This window comes from Anguilla rostrata, chromosome 11, assembly GCF_018555375.3.
Source record: "Anguilla rostrata isolate EN2019 chromosome 11, ASM1855537v3, whole genome shotgun sequence".
NCBI classification, from domain to species: Eukaryota; Metazoa; Chordata; class Actinopteri; order Anguilliformes; family Anguillidae; genus Anguilla; species Anguilla rostrata.
Genome location: NC_057943.1, coordinates 6,801,454 through 6,818,101, shown reverse-complemented (window position 1 = coordinate 6,818,101; position 16,648 = coordinate 6,801,454). Strand labels below are relative to the sequence as shown.

General features: G+C 46.1%; 1 protein-coding gene across 1 annotated transcript; it reads right to left on the bottom strand.

Moving 5' to 3' along the window:
• Positions 1-549: 549 nt before the first annotated feature.
• On the bottom strand, positions 550-9,767 carry LOC135235349 (uncharacterized). Its single transcript, XM_064300763.1, has 4 exons — positions 9,633-9,767; positions 3,443-7,678; positions 2,205-2,324; positions 550-1,808 (listed from the first exon to the last, which is right to left on the bottom strand). The coding sequence occupies exons 2-4, from the start codon at positions 7,644-7,646 to the stop codon at positions 1,729-1,731; spliced, it is 4,404 nt and encodes a 1,467-aa protein (XP_064156833.1). The 5' UTR covers positions 7,647-7,678; positions 9,633-9,767; the 3' UTR covers positions 550-1,728.
• Between the last annotated feature and the right edge of the window lie 6,881 nt (positions 9,768-16,648).

Here is a 16,648-nt window from a genome sequence, read left to right as displayed (position 1 = left end):
TTACTCTACTGGAGAGTAAGTTTAGCGTGTTATCAGTAAAAAAAAAAATGCTGTTCATTTTCTTTCTCTTGAGATTTGCAGTGTGTTCTTGTTTGCAAACGTTTGCAATGACATGTATATTGAAACGAAGTTTTTATTTTGCCGCACTATGTTTAGAATCGCATGATGAACTAAATGGAGATATCTTATCAGACAGTTTACAATTTAATTATCCTCTGCAGATGGGGGTTTTTGTTTTGTAATGAGCAGTCACCCCCCCCAGCACTGCTGCTCAGTACACACACAAATAAACTTCAGCGGGAATTCACATTAATCTTAATTACTTTGCTACGCAGCTAATGAGACATGTCTACGCCATCCGCACTAGCCCATCAGGAGTACAAGAGGGAAGAAAAATGCAGTTCAGTGGATTCAATATGCTGAACAGGAATTCGGAGAGAAAAATGTGCATTCCTTCATTTTGTTTTGAATAATTATTTTGTATGCAAAAAGGTTACATCGTCAACAAGAAAATATGATAGCATGGAAAAATAAGAGGGTTCAACTCTCTTTTAATAATATACATCATTTGATGTTATTACTCATATGTACAATATTACAAATAAAACCACCAATGCAATGACGTCTAATTGGTTTCATTGTGCACATACCAAAGACACAAACTCCTATAACACCGTACTCCACACAGGCAAATCTATGAAATTATTACTCACTCAAAAAAGGCAGTCAGTTTCCTGCAAATGCTGCCTTGCATTCATAAATAATTAACATATATCATTTATAATATGATTATTTACAACTAAAAAAACATAAGGGGTATTTACAAATAATTTAAATTCAGTGCTCATTCATTATTTTAATGAAATAATACTGCATATCCATTCATACTGTTTGACCTACTAAAATATCTATCCGTGTAAAATTACACCCAACTGCATCTCTTCAGTATCCCTCATTTATTCAGCTGTATTCTAACCTCTTTTTTTCTGGAACACAAATCATGTGCAGCCCCCTCTTGTTTGGTACAGTAGCTATGTGCTACATTACCATTAGAATTCTGCCGCAAATTTGCCTCAACTGTCAACTTTTTTCATTTCTACTGCACAAATGCTCCTTCTCTTTTGAAAAGCTTCACAAGTTCCCACTTACTCAACACTAACATTATTGCTCTTTCTTAATACTTTCCTATGTCTTCTCAAATGTGACATTTTCGACACACGTGTGTTATTTTTAAATATAAAAATATAAATAACCAGCACCTTTCTTTTTGTGCAACATTTGAACATGATAGAATGTTTTAGAACAAATTGTTGATTTTGGTCATAAGTTTCAGCCATACAGGGGGCGACAGAGGGCTCGTATGGAACGAACACGAAAGGATCAAATAACATTTGTCAAAAATGTTGTAAAACATAAAATGTTCTTTCTTTAGTCTAACTTCACTCACAAAAGCATTACTTTTGTCATGGAAGCTACCTCGCAAAACGCAGGGTGAGCCGCTCTGAACTATTACAAAAAAAACAAAAAACAAAACAAACACAATGCACAACAGCCATTTTCCTTTCTCGTTAGGAAAGGGACATCGGCTACCGGCAGGACGTCCGTGCAGGCGAACAGATGAAGGTGATTTGTTTTCGGGTTGCGCTTGGGGAGGAAGCAGAGCTGAGCAATGCAGACAGGCTTGCTGGTCCACGTGACGCACCCCGGAGGAACCGCAGGTAATCGACATCACGCTTCCTTCCCTGCGTCCCTGACGTACCTCCGCAGGTATCGGATGGCAGAGAGCGCGCTAATGTTTGCCAACAGAGCTGCAAGGTATTCCAGAGAAAATGAACTAATTACAGGAATTAAGTATTATGCAACTTATCATGTACTGTTCGTGTAGATGTGTCCACTGGCACAAATATCTAGTCATGTTTCTACTAGAAAAGACAGGTAAACTCTTAAAGACCAAAGGGCTTTAAAGGAGTGTAAGATTACTCATTAAAGACCCTCAGTGGCTAAGGTATTACATTTATCTGCAAGGCAATCTTCCAAAAAAAGTGAAAAACTCAGGACATGCACCAGCAGAGAGAAATTTAACATTTCTTTATTTATGGAGAAATTCTGTCGTTATGACAGGTAAATATGCAATTTGACTGGTTTTTATATTGACGTCAGAACTGTCCCACGCACAGTATCTGAAGCTGATTTAAGGCACATACCTGCTTTCCAGGTGTCGGAATCCTGTGGGTTGGCTGTCTTCAGCACCCAAGAGGCAAAGGAAATGCAGATCAAACACATATCTGACTGTCTGAGGGGCAGGAGAGGGGCGTCTGCAGTCACTGGGAGAGAAAGCAAAAAGTGATAAACTCAGACAGGCTCACTCATTACCTTACGTACACATGCAAATAGAACCCGTTTATATTCAAAGAGGAAACGCGTCGTTTTCATGCTGTTCCATGTAACGGAGACTGAATATACTGACGGGATATTCTCTGTGACCGTATGTTGCTGTATGCATATTCAGTAATGCCATTGAATAATTGCTACAATACTCAGGGACCTGGGTTTTTTTTCAGTCCACTGAATAATCTAAATGAAGGGGGTATTACATTGAAGAATGATGGTTTTATTCTTGGTTGTTTAAACCATTTGAGCAGCAGTGGTGTGGAAGAAATCATTCAAGGTCCCACTTCTCCCATAGTGTCTGTCTCACTGAGAGATTTACTGCGCATGGACAGTATACTCAGGTAAAATTAGGCAAAGGCTTCTTTAAAAATAATTATAATTAACATAATGCAAACCAAAGCAACAAAATACAAAAAAAAATTAAGAAATGTATCCAGAAATGTGCCCTGTGCCCTTGGGTCCAGCATCTGGAAGATTTAACCCTTTTGAAGAGTAGGGTTTTTTTGGAATGTTTTTTCAAAATTCTAAGAACTCTGTCACTTCCAGTTACCAGCAGTGACTATTACATCGGTATTGGAATGTTCAGTTAAGAACACGTCTGAACATACTTGTCTTGTATCTTAAAGAGTTAAAGGACCGTTTCCTTCGCCACATGGAGCCTGTCTATTTATACTTCCCCTTCAAAGGCAGATATGTCAGTCACTCTTGGCACAACACCAGTGTGAAACGGGCTGCTGCTTGGCATGAATGAGAGGTCATGAACAGCCATTCTGCTGGTCCAAGGGTAGCTGAACGACCACTACGTGCGCAAAGTCAGGTTTCATTCACTGGCAAAACTGTAATTCACCAGCCACCTTGTAAAACACGCATTAAGGGATATCCAGAACAGTTAAGAAATAAAATCCCTCATAATATGATAACAGGTATCCCACTACACACCCGATTATCCCACTGAATAACACAGCTGTAGACTGGGCTGTTAAATTCAGTATGATTAAGAAAATATGCTTATGTATCCACTATGTGCGTATATAATTGCACAAAGGCTTACTTGGAACAGCAACGGCCGTCTGAAGATCGGTATATCTTCTTTGCTGCTCTTCCAGTTCTCTAAAGATCTGCTCTTCTAGGCAGTATAGAGGTCTCTGAGGGCTGACCGCTCCGTGAAAATCCCCAGCACTGTCCGTGAAGATGGTGCTGATGACAGACCTCCCCATCTGAACCGCGGTTACCAGCACACGGGAGGCGGGCCCTTCATTTGAGCCGGTCGTGCCCGTGAAGCGCATTCGTCTCAGAGAGAGGGGGTTTCTCCAGAAAAGACTCTCTCCCCAGTCACTGCTCGCGAAGAAGTGTTCGTACATGTCTGGAGCCTCTGCAGTGTCCACGGGGGGCTCACCGGCACCCTTGTCGAAGCGCGTGACCACCCTGATGGGTCCCTGATCGTCGTCGCTGTCCTCTTCGTCGTCAGAATCACTGGACGAACTGTCGGGGAAGAAGTAGTCGTAAGCCTCGGGGAACTGGAGGTTTCTGTCGGAGGAGCTCGAGCAGGATATCACGGCAACCGACTCGGTCTGCTCGCCACCCGTCCCCTGGATTAACGGAAAGAAAAAATTTCCCGTCTCGAACTCGGAGAAGAAGTGGTCGTACGTCTCGGGGACCGAACCTCCGTCACCTGCGGGTACCTCCGTGTGCGATGCGTCCGCCTGGCCGACCCCGGCCTCGCTAGCGCCAAAGAAATATCCAAAGATTTCACGGAAAGGCATCCCATAACCCCCTGCTGTAGCCCCATCCCCTGGGAGAGAAGATTCTACTGAGCTTTTCCTAGCACTTCTGCTTTCCAGAGGCACTGAAGTGCAGTTTTCTTTAGGCCTTTGAAAGGTGCCACTGGACTCCCGGAGAACTTCCTCCTCAGTAGTAGTAGTAGTGACCAGGGAGGCGCTTGTGACACGTGGTTCAGCCTCCAGAGCTCGTAGATTCTGCACACTTACATTCTTGCACATCCTCCTTAAGCCCTGATGGGCCTTGTCCGAAAGGAAAGGTGGGGTGATGGTGTCTCCAGGGTACAGCGGCGGCGTCTCATGGGTGCCATTGTCCATTCCTGGGCCAGCGGGGTGTAACTCGCTTTCCCACAATACCCCTCTGGAGTTGCACGACCCAAGTGACCTTTGACCTGGTTTTTTGGCTTCCTTGGGGTCCAGACTGGATTTCACACTGGCACTGTGGGACAGCAAGCGTTCTTCCTCAAATTCTGGAATGGTAGACATGTCCACACATGAGCGGTCAAGCCTGGAGTCCTCCAGATGGGAGGAGTTGCCAGAGTCTCCAGCGTCTGATGTGTCTGTCGGGGCACTGTCCCGTGACAAGACCCTGGGGGCATTGCTGGATGACCTCAGATATAATATGTCATTAATGGTCAGCTTTTCCATTTCCTTCCAAAAGGCGGACATAGAGTGAACTGGGCGTTTGGTGTCCAGTGGTTTGTTTGGCTCGTTGGTCTCCAGTGGTTTGGCACTAGCTGTTAACTCCAGGGGAAGAGATGGCTCACATTCTGCACTGCTGTTGACTTTGGCTTCAAGGGTGTGAAGCACTGGCTTATCTACGGATTGCTTGTTCTGTAGTTCAGGCCCCAACACCGTCTCCACTTCATTCACTGCTGAAATGTCTATCGAGGCCTGCTGTGGCCTCTTTGCACACTCCACAGTGCTGGTCCGTGGCAAATTTTCGCCCTTTCCTTGCAGCCAATCGTCTGCTTTACTGGCTTTGTCACTGTTAGAATCAGGCAGAGCAATAGAATTAACCGAGCTTCCATTACCATCACTTGCAACAGAGCTTTTGGTTAAATTTATGCCCAGACCATTGGCAGCATTATAAGTGCCCGGGGGTGCTGGTGCTGGTGCTGGGACAAGGTCTGACTGTACCGGTATTTGTGTATCTATCAGTTTTGGTGTTTGAAACGGTAGTGCTTTATCACCGGTAACCACTGAGGGCTTATGATTTTCTGATGCAGCACAGCTGGTTTTGGGGCCGATGTTTCCAAACTCTGTTTTAGCTTGACACTGACTGGTTGTTTCATTAGAAACTTTTATTGGCACATTATTAAACTCTTCTACATCCTGATATTCTGGGGGGCTTTCTTCTTCATCTGAGTTTGGACACTGTACATCTACTGGGTACAATTCATCACACCAACTGGGCCCATGACCACCAATGTTGTTTAAAGACGATGATATCCCTGTAGGCACAGGTAGATTTGCAGTATTGGGCATCTGTATGAACTCTTTGGGCAGTGAAATCTCTGGACTTCTGATGATATTCATATTTTTCTCTTGTGAGAATGTTGGTGAACTTTGTCCATGTGTTACTTCCTGTTTGTGTTCTGGAATGTTTTGATTCCTAGAATCTTGTGAACCACTCATACCTCTGACAAATGGTTGATTACACTGTGGTGCTTCTGCTGAGCTGGATGTCTCCAACAAGACATTGCTGAGTTTACAACCTGCTTTGCCATCCTCTGGTGAATTCATCTGCAAATTTGGTTTATTTTGCAGCATCTTCTGATCTGGGGAACTTTCCTCTGTGATATTATTAAATCTATCAGATTCCGTGAGAGGAAATTGTTCAGAACCATTTCTGGATTCAGGTCCAGATAACCCAGAGCACTGTGGTGATACTGGACCATGTTGGATCATGACACCACCTGACTGCAAGCACTCATGACTATTATCAGGTTGTTCACATGCTGTCAGGTTGTGCATTTCTGCATTGCGTGCAGGTGTGCAAATTTGCTGTGAATGATTCCGAAAATCATGCCCAGGTCCGTACTGCTGCTGATTCGTAGAGTTTGGAATGTTCTCTTTGCTACGCTCTCTGAGCCTCGTGACTGGCTCTTCAAAGTCGCGATTGTGTCCGGCTGCGTTCGATTCGGCCCCATATTCTTTGACGCTACGCCCCTTTGACAGAAGCTCGCTGCTTCTGGGAACTGTCCCGAAACTTTGAGTCATTTGGTGCGCAGAAACGCTCTTACGCTTACTCCCGGCCTTGTCCACACAAGCTCTACTGTCATGCCACGACACAGCCTCTCCCTGCCCCGCAGCTCCCAACATTTCCACTTGCTTCTCGCTCTCAGTTCTTCCTCTGAGGCCCTCAGAGGCCTGTCCCACCACAAGAGGGGCACCACTGCTCCTTGCCCGTTTCCTCTTTTTCTTTACCGAAGGGGAGCTAGCGCTGTCCCGGCCAACTCCCGCAGAGACAAACATGTGTTCTTTTTGTTCATTTTCTGATTTTACTGTGTGGTTCTCAGCTCCAGCAGCCGTGTCCACGCAGAGCACTGCCTCTGGATCAGTTCGTAATTCCACTTGGTGACCATCCAATGAAGTGGCCTCCTTCAGAAATGCCTGACTTTGACTTGTCATTGTGCCCTCACCAGTTCTGGGCTCTGTGCCATTCATGTCTTTGAGTCCTGAAGGCTGTAATTCTTCCACAGTAGGCTTTCTGCTGAGTCCAAACTCATCATTGCTGGTTGTTGAGCATGATGGTGCGGCCTTCAGTAATTCGTCACCTTCCTTTTCCTGCACCCACTTCTCATTCACAGCCCAGTCCTCCTCCCTGATAAACAGTTCTACAGTGGGCTCAGCCAATCCGAACACGTCATCTTCCTCTGATTCAAGTTCTATTGACTTTCCAGCTCTGTCGCGATCCTTTTCTCCTCTTACGGTTGAAATGGCGCCGCCTACTTTGTCCTCTTTAGCTGTAGGGCTAAAGCTAAGAGCTGAGCTGTCACTCTGGGACTTTGCCTGAGAGAGCTGTGGCTGATTGCCAAGCTCCTTGGCAGGTTCCTCAAGGTCACAGACCTCCTGCCATGTCTCTTTAGGCTTAGCTTCTGCAAGAAAGCTCCCACCCCCTCCCCCTTCGAAGCTCCTGAGCCTCTCAAAGAACACGTTTATGGACTCCAGGTGGGTGTCCTCCTCACTGCAGGAAAGAAGGTCCTCGGGACCAGGATGGCGACACGCGCTGAGGTAGCGTTCCACAGGCAGGCCCGTGCGTTCCGGGGGCTCGTCGATGGACCAGTCGTGTTCGGGGGGGTTCCCCTCCTCAACGGGGCGCGAGCGGGGGGATGCGCCATCGTCAGCGTCGCTGGTGCCCGAGTCGTCCGGTCCCGCCACGGCGGGGGGCAGCAGGTCGCATTCCTCGCACTCCTGATAGAAGAGGTCCCAGTCGCGCTCCGAGATCTGAACGCTGTAGTCAAAGTCGTCCATGGCGAGGGCGTGGCCACTTGCCACACTGACATCTGCAAAAAAAACAATTTAATTAAATATTACAGCTTTCAAATTTACAGAACTAGATTTTTTAAATATACAGTATATGGAAATTCTGTCAGGACCACTGTCATCAAGTAGAACTTTATTGACAATAAAGGCAATACAGTTATGTTTGGCGGTATGGCTCTGTTCTGGAGCTCTCCCGCCAACCACGCAGCCCGCGTGGATAAGGCCGGGAGGCCAGCAGCCAAACCCCCCCTTAGGGGGTACACACAGAACAGATCCAGCAGCAAAGCAGTTTTTAACACATATGAATGGAGCAAATGCAATTTCTTAACATATAAGGATGGAGCAATACAACTTCTTAACACATAGGAATGGAGAATGCAAATTCTTGACGCATGGGGATGGAGCTGGGGTGGTGGAGGGGATTTACGAAGCAACGTGCAGCGCTTGCATGCAGGAGGAGCAGCCGAATGAGTAGAGGGAGCCTGTTTAAGTAGACCGCCCTGTTAGTGAATGTACTGTGATAGGCGAACATCACTCAGCTGAGCCATCAGCTGATTCGGCCGGAGCGCTTGACTCTCGTGACCTGCCAGAACTACGCGATGCTCCATATTATGTACCTTACACTAAACAGCAGAGTTTCAATATAATGATCTGTTTGTCAAAACTGTTAGAATACACACTAATGCAATAAAATGAAAATTTTCTTTTAAGAATCTTCTTAGATCACGGTGATTACAGATTGCCAGAAAACTAAATAAAATGTTACATGAATGAAAACTGAAAACATGGATAAACAGGAAGGAAAACTGCAGTCCACACAGAGGGATGTGCAACGTACAGAGCTCAGTTACGAGATGCTATGCTATCATAGCGCTTGCTCAGTGCTAGCATGTTTCGTCTATTCCCCAGTTTAATATTGTTGCTCCATATCCCTTCACCACATAAAAGGAAATCGCAGTCAAGAGCTAGTTAGAGGACCAATGGGAACATAGGAGAAATTCTTAACTAAAGGCAACCCGTCCTGAAGTAGAGCTGATCAGAAGGGCACAGTACTTCCTATCCCAAAATACAACACGCAGTCGTGCCAGGGTTTTTGGAAGCACAAAGGTCACATGATCAGCCGCCTCCACAGCTGACTTATGATACTGTAGAATTACATCACGATCCATGCCACAGTGGAAAATTATATATGGTCCAACTCTGAGTACCAGGGATGGTTGAACTGGAAGAAATGCTTTGTTTGATACCAGCATATATATTTATCTGTTGAAATCTATATATGAAGCTCCTGCAAATTCTGAAGGTTTTATGATTAAATCTGCATTTGTTTAGTAAGACTGAATTGTATGGTTTCATTTATATCCTATCCTCATTTTGACTTTTCTGGTTTGTTCATCTTTGGCTATTGTCGACTGGGCATCTCAATATGTCACCTAAACTTGGCTGTCGTAACTGTCAATACCCTCTCTCTTTTGCGGCTACTCTTTCAATGGAGCATGACATCAGATTTAAAACAAAAACAATCATTTTAAGTCGCACAAGGTAATCAAGGTACTCAATCTTGCTCAAAGCTGTTGAGCTAGCATCTCAAATAAGCATCTTAGGCATAGATCAATATACAGTTTTTCATTTTTCACTTGTAGTTTCCACACAGTACATCGCCAGTATCTCAGTAAAAGGAGCCACAACATCTTTTTATGCCTTCTCTAGTATGCTGTAGAGCGCTGATCTTCCTTCCAGGTCCTGGTGAGCCACAGGATCTGTTGGCTTTTGTTTTTGCCTTCATATCAGCGACCAATTCAGACCCGAGTAAGTTGAGGTGAGCTAACTGTGTAACGAACAGCTTTAATGAATCAGTCAAGTGACATGTGACAACAAAAAACTCTGTGACTCTCCAAGACCAGGAAGGAAGATCATGAGGCCTGAGAAGCTGTAGAGGCCTGGCTTTGTGTGAGTGCAGGTGTATGCTCCTACCTGTGGAGGTGGCCGCTGTGCTCCTGTCCTGCAGTCCGGCAGAGTCTGTGATGGGTGACCGTGTCCTTCAGTGCCTGCCTTCGCCTGTGGCGGAGTGAGGTCGATCGCACCCCCCTCCCGATTAGTCCTTATAAATATAGCAGTTTCTCTGGCCTTAGGCTCTGAGGTACTGACCCCCCCCCCCACAGAGGTGTACAGTTTCAGCACCTAAAATAGAAGCCGCTGCTGGCGAGCGCGGTGAGCGGGGTCTGTCACGTACCGCCATTGTTTCCCGAGCTTCTGATTGGACACCGTTACCTAACAGCAGATTTATATCACAGGTATGCCCTTTGCTATGAATTTATAGAACACTGCAACCGAGCACACTTTGTCTTCCGGAGAAAAGAATGCTTGGAAAGTTTTTTTCAGGTAATCCAAAAACAATTACAGGTGCTCTTGGAGTAGGACTGTCAGAAGAAATGTATGCCCAGAAAGGATATGATATAAAAATCAATGTCCAGGCGCTCTGTATAAATGTGCAGATCGATGCACCTCCTTGGCAGTAAAACGGTGCCAAAAGTTTCATTAAAAGTGCCAGGATTTTGATTATTCCTCGATTTCTTCACTGTGGAAATAAATGTCCTTTTGGCCTACTGCACTCTATATTCCATAGCATCGGTTTTCACGCTTGAACAGAGTCCATCAAACACGTGAAATAGCGCGGGCGTCATGTTACATGGAGCAGAGCCCATAAAGGCTGCAGCAGCTGATCCGCCTGACAGCGGCACGAGGAGTCACAAGGGGGAGGGCTGCGCAAGGTGGGCGTCACATGACCCGCTGGAGTCGTCACCCTTATGATGTCATAGAGACAGCCTGTGCCTATTGGCTCAGGTCCCCCCCGGAAAGCCTGCTGAGCCTCTGTGCCAGTGGAGCCAGAGACATGCTAATGGAGAGCACTAACACTGTATCAGCTCAGTTCAGTTTATTAGCGCCATTTACACATACAAAAATACATGCATAGGAAATTGCTTCCGAAAACTGACAATGGCCTAAGGCAGTGGTGTCAAACTCGTGCCATGGAGGGCCGTGTGTATGCAGGTTTTCATTCCAGCCTCAGATCTTGATTATATAATTAGTTTCATTATTTGCTGAATTAGGGATGCAGGTTTGTGCACAATGGTGACCCGACGTCTATGGTGACCCGCATTGTCTAAATAAAAATTTTCTTATATTCTGTGCTTCAATGCAGTTAAACGCATATGGCTGAATGAGTAATTGGACTCAATTAAGGCAGCATTAATTGGTTGGAATGAAAACCTGCATACACACGGCCCTCCATGGCACGAGTTTGACACCACTGGCCTAAGGTGTCACAAGGAGAGGGCTGTACAAGGTGGGCGTCACATGACCCGCTGGAGTCTTCATCTAGCACTTTAATTGCAATGGTATCATTATTTTGATATTGTAGCTTGCCGTCATGCCTCCTAGTTTGACTTACCATAACTTTCTGACCTGGCCTATGCTTACTATGTGAACTGGACTTAATGTGTTCATGGCTATGGATAACTGTTACATAATGAGTATTGTACCTTATCGGACCTGTGATCCATAGTTGTTCCAATGACCTTCGGTATGCACTTATTGCACGTCTGGCAAATAAGAGTAATGTAATGTGCTACTGTAGCAGAATCATGGTGCTGCATAGGAGGCAGGTAGGGTGGTGTTCAGGAGATGTATGGCGTCAGCGTAGAGAAAACTCTGGAGTGGAGAGTTTGTGGTGTCCTGTGAACACCTGTGCATGTACCCAGCTTGCGTAGGCAGGGGGTTCACCAGTGCATCCAATGCACTCCAGGCAGAGTCCCAAAACTCTGTGAATTGCGCGATTAGGATTCAAACACGGTCACAGCAACATGAACAAATCACTGAACTGTTATAAAACCCGTCCGATTAGCTTACAGACCTTTTCAGTCAGCTGATCAACAGGTTTTCTTTAAGCGGCCTCAAGATGGCGGAAGAAAATTGGAGCTTATGTGTGGGCAGTTTTCATTCTGCCTCTGTGTGTGATTTTGCTGATGTTAAAATGATATGAGCACATGCTATCATTCCAATTAAGAACTATGAAAAAGCATTGCTCTTTTTTGGTGGAAAAGGCTGTCTTCCTTCATTACTCGTTTTTCATAGACCAAGAGAATCCTGCCTTTTATTTTAATAATTTACTTGGACATTATTGTACTGAATGGTTAATATGACTTATTAGCTACCAAAAATGTGATTAGACAAGGATACCAAAATAATTCATCAAAAGCTTTTGCCTGTTGAAGTCCAGCAGTGCAAATAGTGTCCTCTTGTGGTCACTAGTGGAAGTGTAGGAAACTTCAAATACATTTCTAGTATGAGCAGTTCAGCACTTTTGATATAACACCTTTTACGTCTTTACTAAACACAATATACAGTAATGAATCACAAAAAAACAACTACCACCTTTTAAGTGAAATGCTTGCCAAAAGTTTCAAAATACAACTAATTAAATTGGCCAGCCCTAATGCTAAATTCAGCCTGCTCTCTATCATCAGTACAGTAGCCTACGTGTAGGCTACAAAATGTACAAGTTCTTGTATATTTGCAACTTAAATAAATACCGATAGATAGCCTACTGTAGATTAGTGGTTCTCAACCTACGGCCCACAGGTCAAAAGTGCGGTAATAAATTACATTTGGTTGCTATAGATTCCGTCTTTTTAAAAAAAGAGAAAAAAAAGAAATGGAAGCCCCACAGAGAGCGTGTTCTAGTTACGTTAAACGGTTTGGATTGGAATAAATTCGCTAATGGTTGCAGATTTTTTACGAAAGTAGGCAACTGAACTTAATTGGACGTAGGCTATAACGAGCGTCATTAGAACACGCTTTCGCCATCCACTCGATCAAACTTCCACCAGTACGGTCAGAATGAAGCTATATGACTGTGTTATGCTACACAGCTGAAATGGCGTGACTTAACTAATTTCCCACTGCTGAATGAGAGGCTGTTTTAGAAACAGAAGAGCGAGAACGATTCGGAGGCAACAGTGAATCAGCTGGAATCAAATGTCCTCTCTCGTTTAACAGATTTCTAAAAGCTTAAATTTTATCAGAGAATCATTGACGTTCCGTATGGAAAAATTTCAGTTTAGTGTTACACCGCGGAAGAGGCAAGACAGCAAGGAGAGTTTCAGCTTCGAACTGCAAACTAATCAGTGCCAGAGCTGTTCACATTTAAACCGCAAAGTATCAAGAACATGTATTTTTTTTTTCTTAAACCACCTCCGCAAACAGTCATTTCATAACAGGACACACATTGATATGAAGTACCATGAGGGTTAATAGCTCCCCCTTGTGGAGAACTGCTTGCTTAACTTGAGGGAGTGACTGAGTGAGTTTCAAGTCAGGACCATGAGGTGCTTCACATATTAAAATAAAATGATGTTGAAATGTAAGTTTCATGTAATATGACATTTAACATATTTCGGTTACCATATAAATGTACCAGTTATTTCTGTTAAATGAGAAAAAGCCAAAAGCGAGACAAAATTCCAAGAAGAATCATACAGCGCTTTATTTTGTCCAGTTTTTGGCAAATCATCCCTGCAAAGTGAGGATGTGCAGGGGTACATGTGCTAACATCCCTGCTGCATGTGCTAGCATCCCTGCTACATGTGCTAGCATCCCTGCTGCATGTGCTAGCATCCCTGCTACATGTGCTAGCATCCCTGCTGCATATGTTAGCATCCCTGCTGCATGTGCTAGCATCCCTGCTGCATATGTTAGCATCCCTGCTACATGTGCTAGCATCCCTGCTACATGTGCTAGCATCCCTGCTACATGTGCTAGCATCCCTGCTGCATATGTTAGCATCCCTGCTACATGTGTTAGCATCCCTGCTACACATGCGTTAGCTTCCCTGCTGCAGGCTTGTCCACCAGCCCCAGGGTCGGCCAGGAAGAGCCCCTCCTAGCCTGGGGGCTACGACAGCACCTTCTCATCCTTAACCACTTCAGCACACAGCAACAACAGCACACACTGCTCACACTGTGCCTAATAAATCCAGCATATCCGGGGGGTCAGGGCGCAAAGTCCGCCAACTCATCCTCACACCTGTTTAGGCTCCCCCTGAAATGAGTCTCTCTGGATGGTTCCTGTTAAACACAAAATGGACACATTGTAATTATTTAGGAATTATTAATAAGCCAACAGATATAGCAACCCTGAAGCATGTGCAAATGGTTATAATGCCATTATTACCCCTTTATTACTGCTTTATTACCGGCTTAATTACCCCAGCTGTGAGACACACAGATGTGCTCTCCCTTGTGTGATTCTGACTCCATGTGTTTCTTATTCGAAGCTACTGGCTGGTCACTCATACAGTCTCTTACCTGCACGGTCCCCATCCAGAAAACATTTTAACTTCACCACATTTTGGCTGCCAACCAGAAGAGCTTGAGGTGAAAAGACAAACAAACTGGATCAGAAAATAAGATTTCCTTTTCCACTGCAGAGCCCTGTAAGTAGGTAACAGGGAAAAGAAACATTTCTGGGTGAAAAGAATGCGGAATTACCATTATTACTTTCCTGTGCATCCTCATCCTCAGCTGCACTGAATCCTGGGACAGCAGAGATAACCAGGAAGTGACGTGGTGCTTTTGGTGGCTGTGGCACAGAATCCCAGGTACTGGTGCTGTTTTTGTGCGCTGTATTAATTGGTAATTCTTCTTGGTGAAGGTCAAATCTAAAATGCAGAGACAGACGGAAAGAGACAGACAGGCAGGCAGGCAGGGAAGGGAGGCAAGAGACAGACAAAAAAGACAGACACACAGACAGACATACAGACATTTAAACATTGGAAATTTCAGTCGGTCTCCGTGGAAACGCAGCAGCAGCAGCAGCTGCGTTTCAGGGCCTTCCACACTCGGCTGAAGAAGCGCCTGACTCCTTTCTTCTCCTCCTTCTCCTCTGAAAAAGACGAGGGAGAGACTCCTTTCAGCACCGCCTCTCTGTGTAGACGTCTCTGTGCCGGGAGCTGCTCTTTAACTGTGATTATTTAGCCACCGGGTGCAAAAGGAAAGGAGCATTTCCAACAGTGTCCACCCAGCGTATGCTATCTGTGACTCACTGTGAGGGAGGTCCAGGAGTGCATCACCCGCGGAAGTGTCCAGTGGAACAGGGATCTCCATGTCAAACTGCAACCACACACACATCTCATTAAGCACTGTCTGGAACATCTCAACTGTACGATCACACTTTCTGCATGCTTTCCTCTTTAAAAAAAAAACTTCTTATCAGGACATTTGTCCATGTTCCACAATTGGAAATAACCAATCACAGCCAATCGAGCCAAAAAATAATTGCCAATCAAGTCCTGATAACATCACTGATTGGCAGACATGCTGTGCAAGGTGCTGAATCAGTGGGAGGAGCTTTTCATACAGCACTTACTCCATCTGGCTTTCCTCCCTCCTCCACCAGAGGTTCCTCAGTCATGGGGATCCCCCCCAGCGTTGCCATGACCACATCAGGTAGCACCGTTGATGTCATTGGTGCCTCACTTTCCACCTGTGGTACCAGTGGTGAGTCCATATCCTCCTCAGATGTCATGCAGGAGTCTACTTCCTCAAGTGATGTCATGACTGCATCACTGTTAACCACTGATGTCATTGGTGAGTCAATTTCCTCCAGTGATGTCACGCAGGAGTCCATTGCTTCACTTTCCACCACAGATATCATTGGTGAGTCACTGTCCGCCAGTGATGTCATGCAGGAGTCCATTTCCTCTTTTTCCACCACAGATGTGATTGGTGAGTCATCCTCCAGTGATGTCACGCAGGAGTCCATTTCCTTCTCTGAAGTTGTGGATGCCTCACTATCAACCACTGATGTCTTGTCTTGGGTCTCTGGCGTCTCTGGTTCCACTTCAGTGTTCAGAGGATCTTCTGCCGCAAGGACGTTCTCTTCCTCCTCTTCCTCAGGCGTGGCAGGGCCGGCTCTCAGCGCGGTATCAGCAGCCGTGAGGAGGGCCTTGGCGATGGCGGTGGCGATGGCGGAGGTGACGGCGGCGCTGCTCCCCCTCAGGGCGGCCTGCAGGGCCCCAGGGGAGCCGGTCTGCTCCAGCAGGTCTCTGTGGAGCCCCCCCACCATGCTGGGTCTGGCCCACCTCCAGCACTGCGCCCCGAAAGCCCGCTCCTCCGCCCATCCCGCAGCGCGCAGGTCGTCATGGACGCACACGGCCACGCCCACCGCCACCTCGCTGAAGGCCCTGCTCGACGCTCTGCGATTGGCTGGCTCCATGGCGGCGCCGAGCAGGCCGGTGACGGCGTCCCCCACCACCGCTGACAGGGTGTGGGGGGTGCGGGCGAGCGGGTGTGCCAGCGCCTGTGCCAGCTCTCGCAGTGCCCGACGCGCCACAAAGCGGGCATCACAGTACCACCTGGAGTAGCTCTCTGCAGCTGCTGCTTTCTCCAGAGCTGCAGACTCCCTGCAGAGAGAAACCGCTTCATTAGTGTCTGAAGCTCTTCCAGCCTCTAAAGAGACAGATGCACTCTGATGAGGGAGAGAGAGAGAGAGAGACGTACAGGTCAGCGAGAGCGGCACGCTGGGTATCCTGGGCGCTCATCAGAGGGGCTTCTGAGCTGCTGGGACTCATCCCTACATCTCTGCAGATGTCCTGCAGCTTTAACCTCATATTCACCTCCCAGGCCTGAGCACAGCACAAGGAGATCATTACTGACACGCCATTACATCTACTGACAGACCCATTACACACCGACAGACCCATTACATGTACTGACAGACCCATTACATCTACTGACAGACCCATTACGCACCAACAGACCCATTACATGTACTGACAGTATGCAATGGTGTGGTAACCTTGTAATTACAGATATAGGGATTGAGCAGAATGCAGTTAGCTGCTTGGCAGTAGCCACACATTGTACCTCACACAGTTTGCTAATAAAATTGTTCCTGCTTCATAGCATCCTTCTCTCTGGACGTTACACTGC

Bases quoted from the DNA above. Each gene is read 5' to 3' on its own strand.
- LOC135235349 (XM_064300763.1), bottom strand. From the start codon at position 7,646: ATGGACGACTTTGACTACAGCGTTCAGATCTCGGAGCGCGACTGGGAC. The intron at 2,325-3,442 runs GTAAGCCTTTGT...TTTCTCTCCCAG, and splicing joins GACGGCCGTTGCTGTTCCAA to TGACTGCAGACGCCCCTCTC. The intron at 1,809-2,204 runs GTATGTGCCTTA...AATACCTTGCAG, and splicing joins TTCCGACACCTGGAAAGCAG to CTCTGTTGGCAAACATTAGC.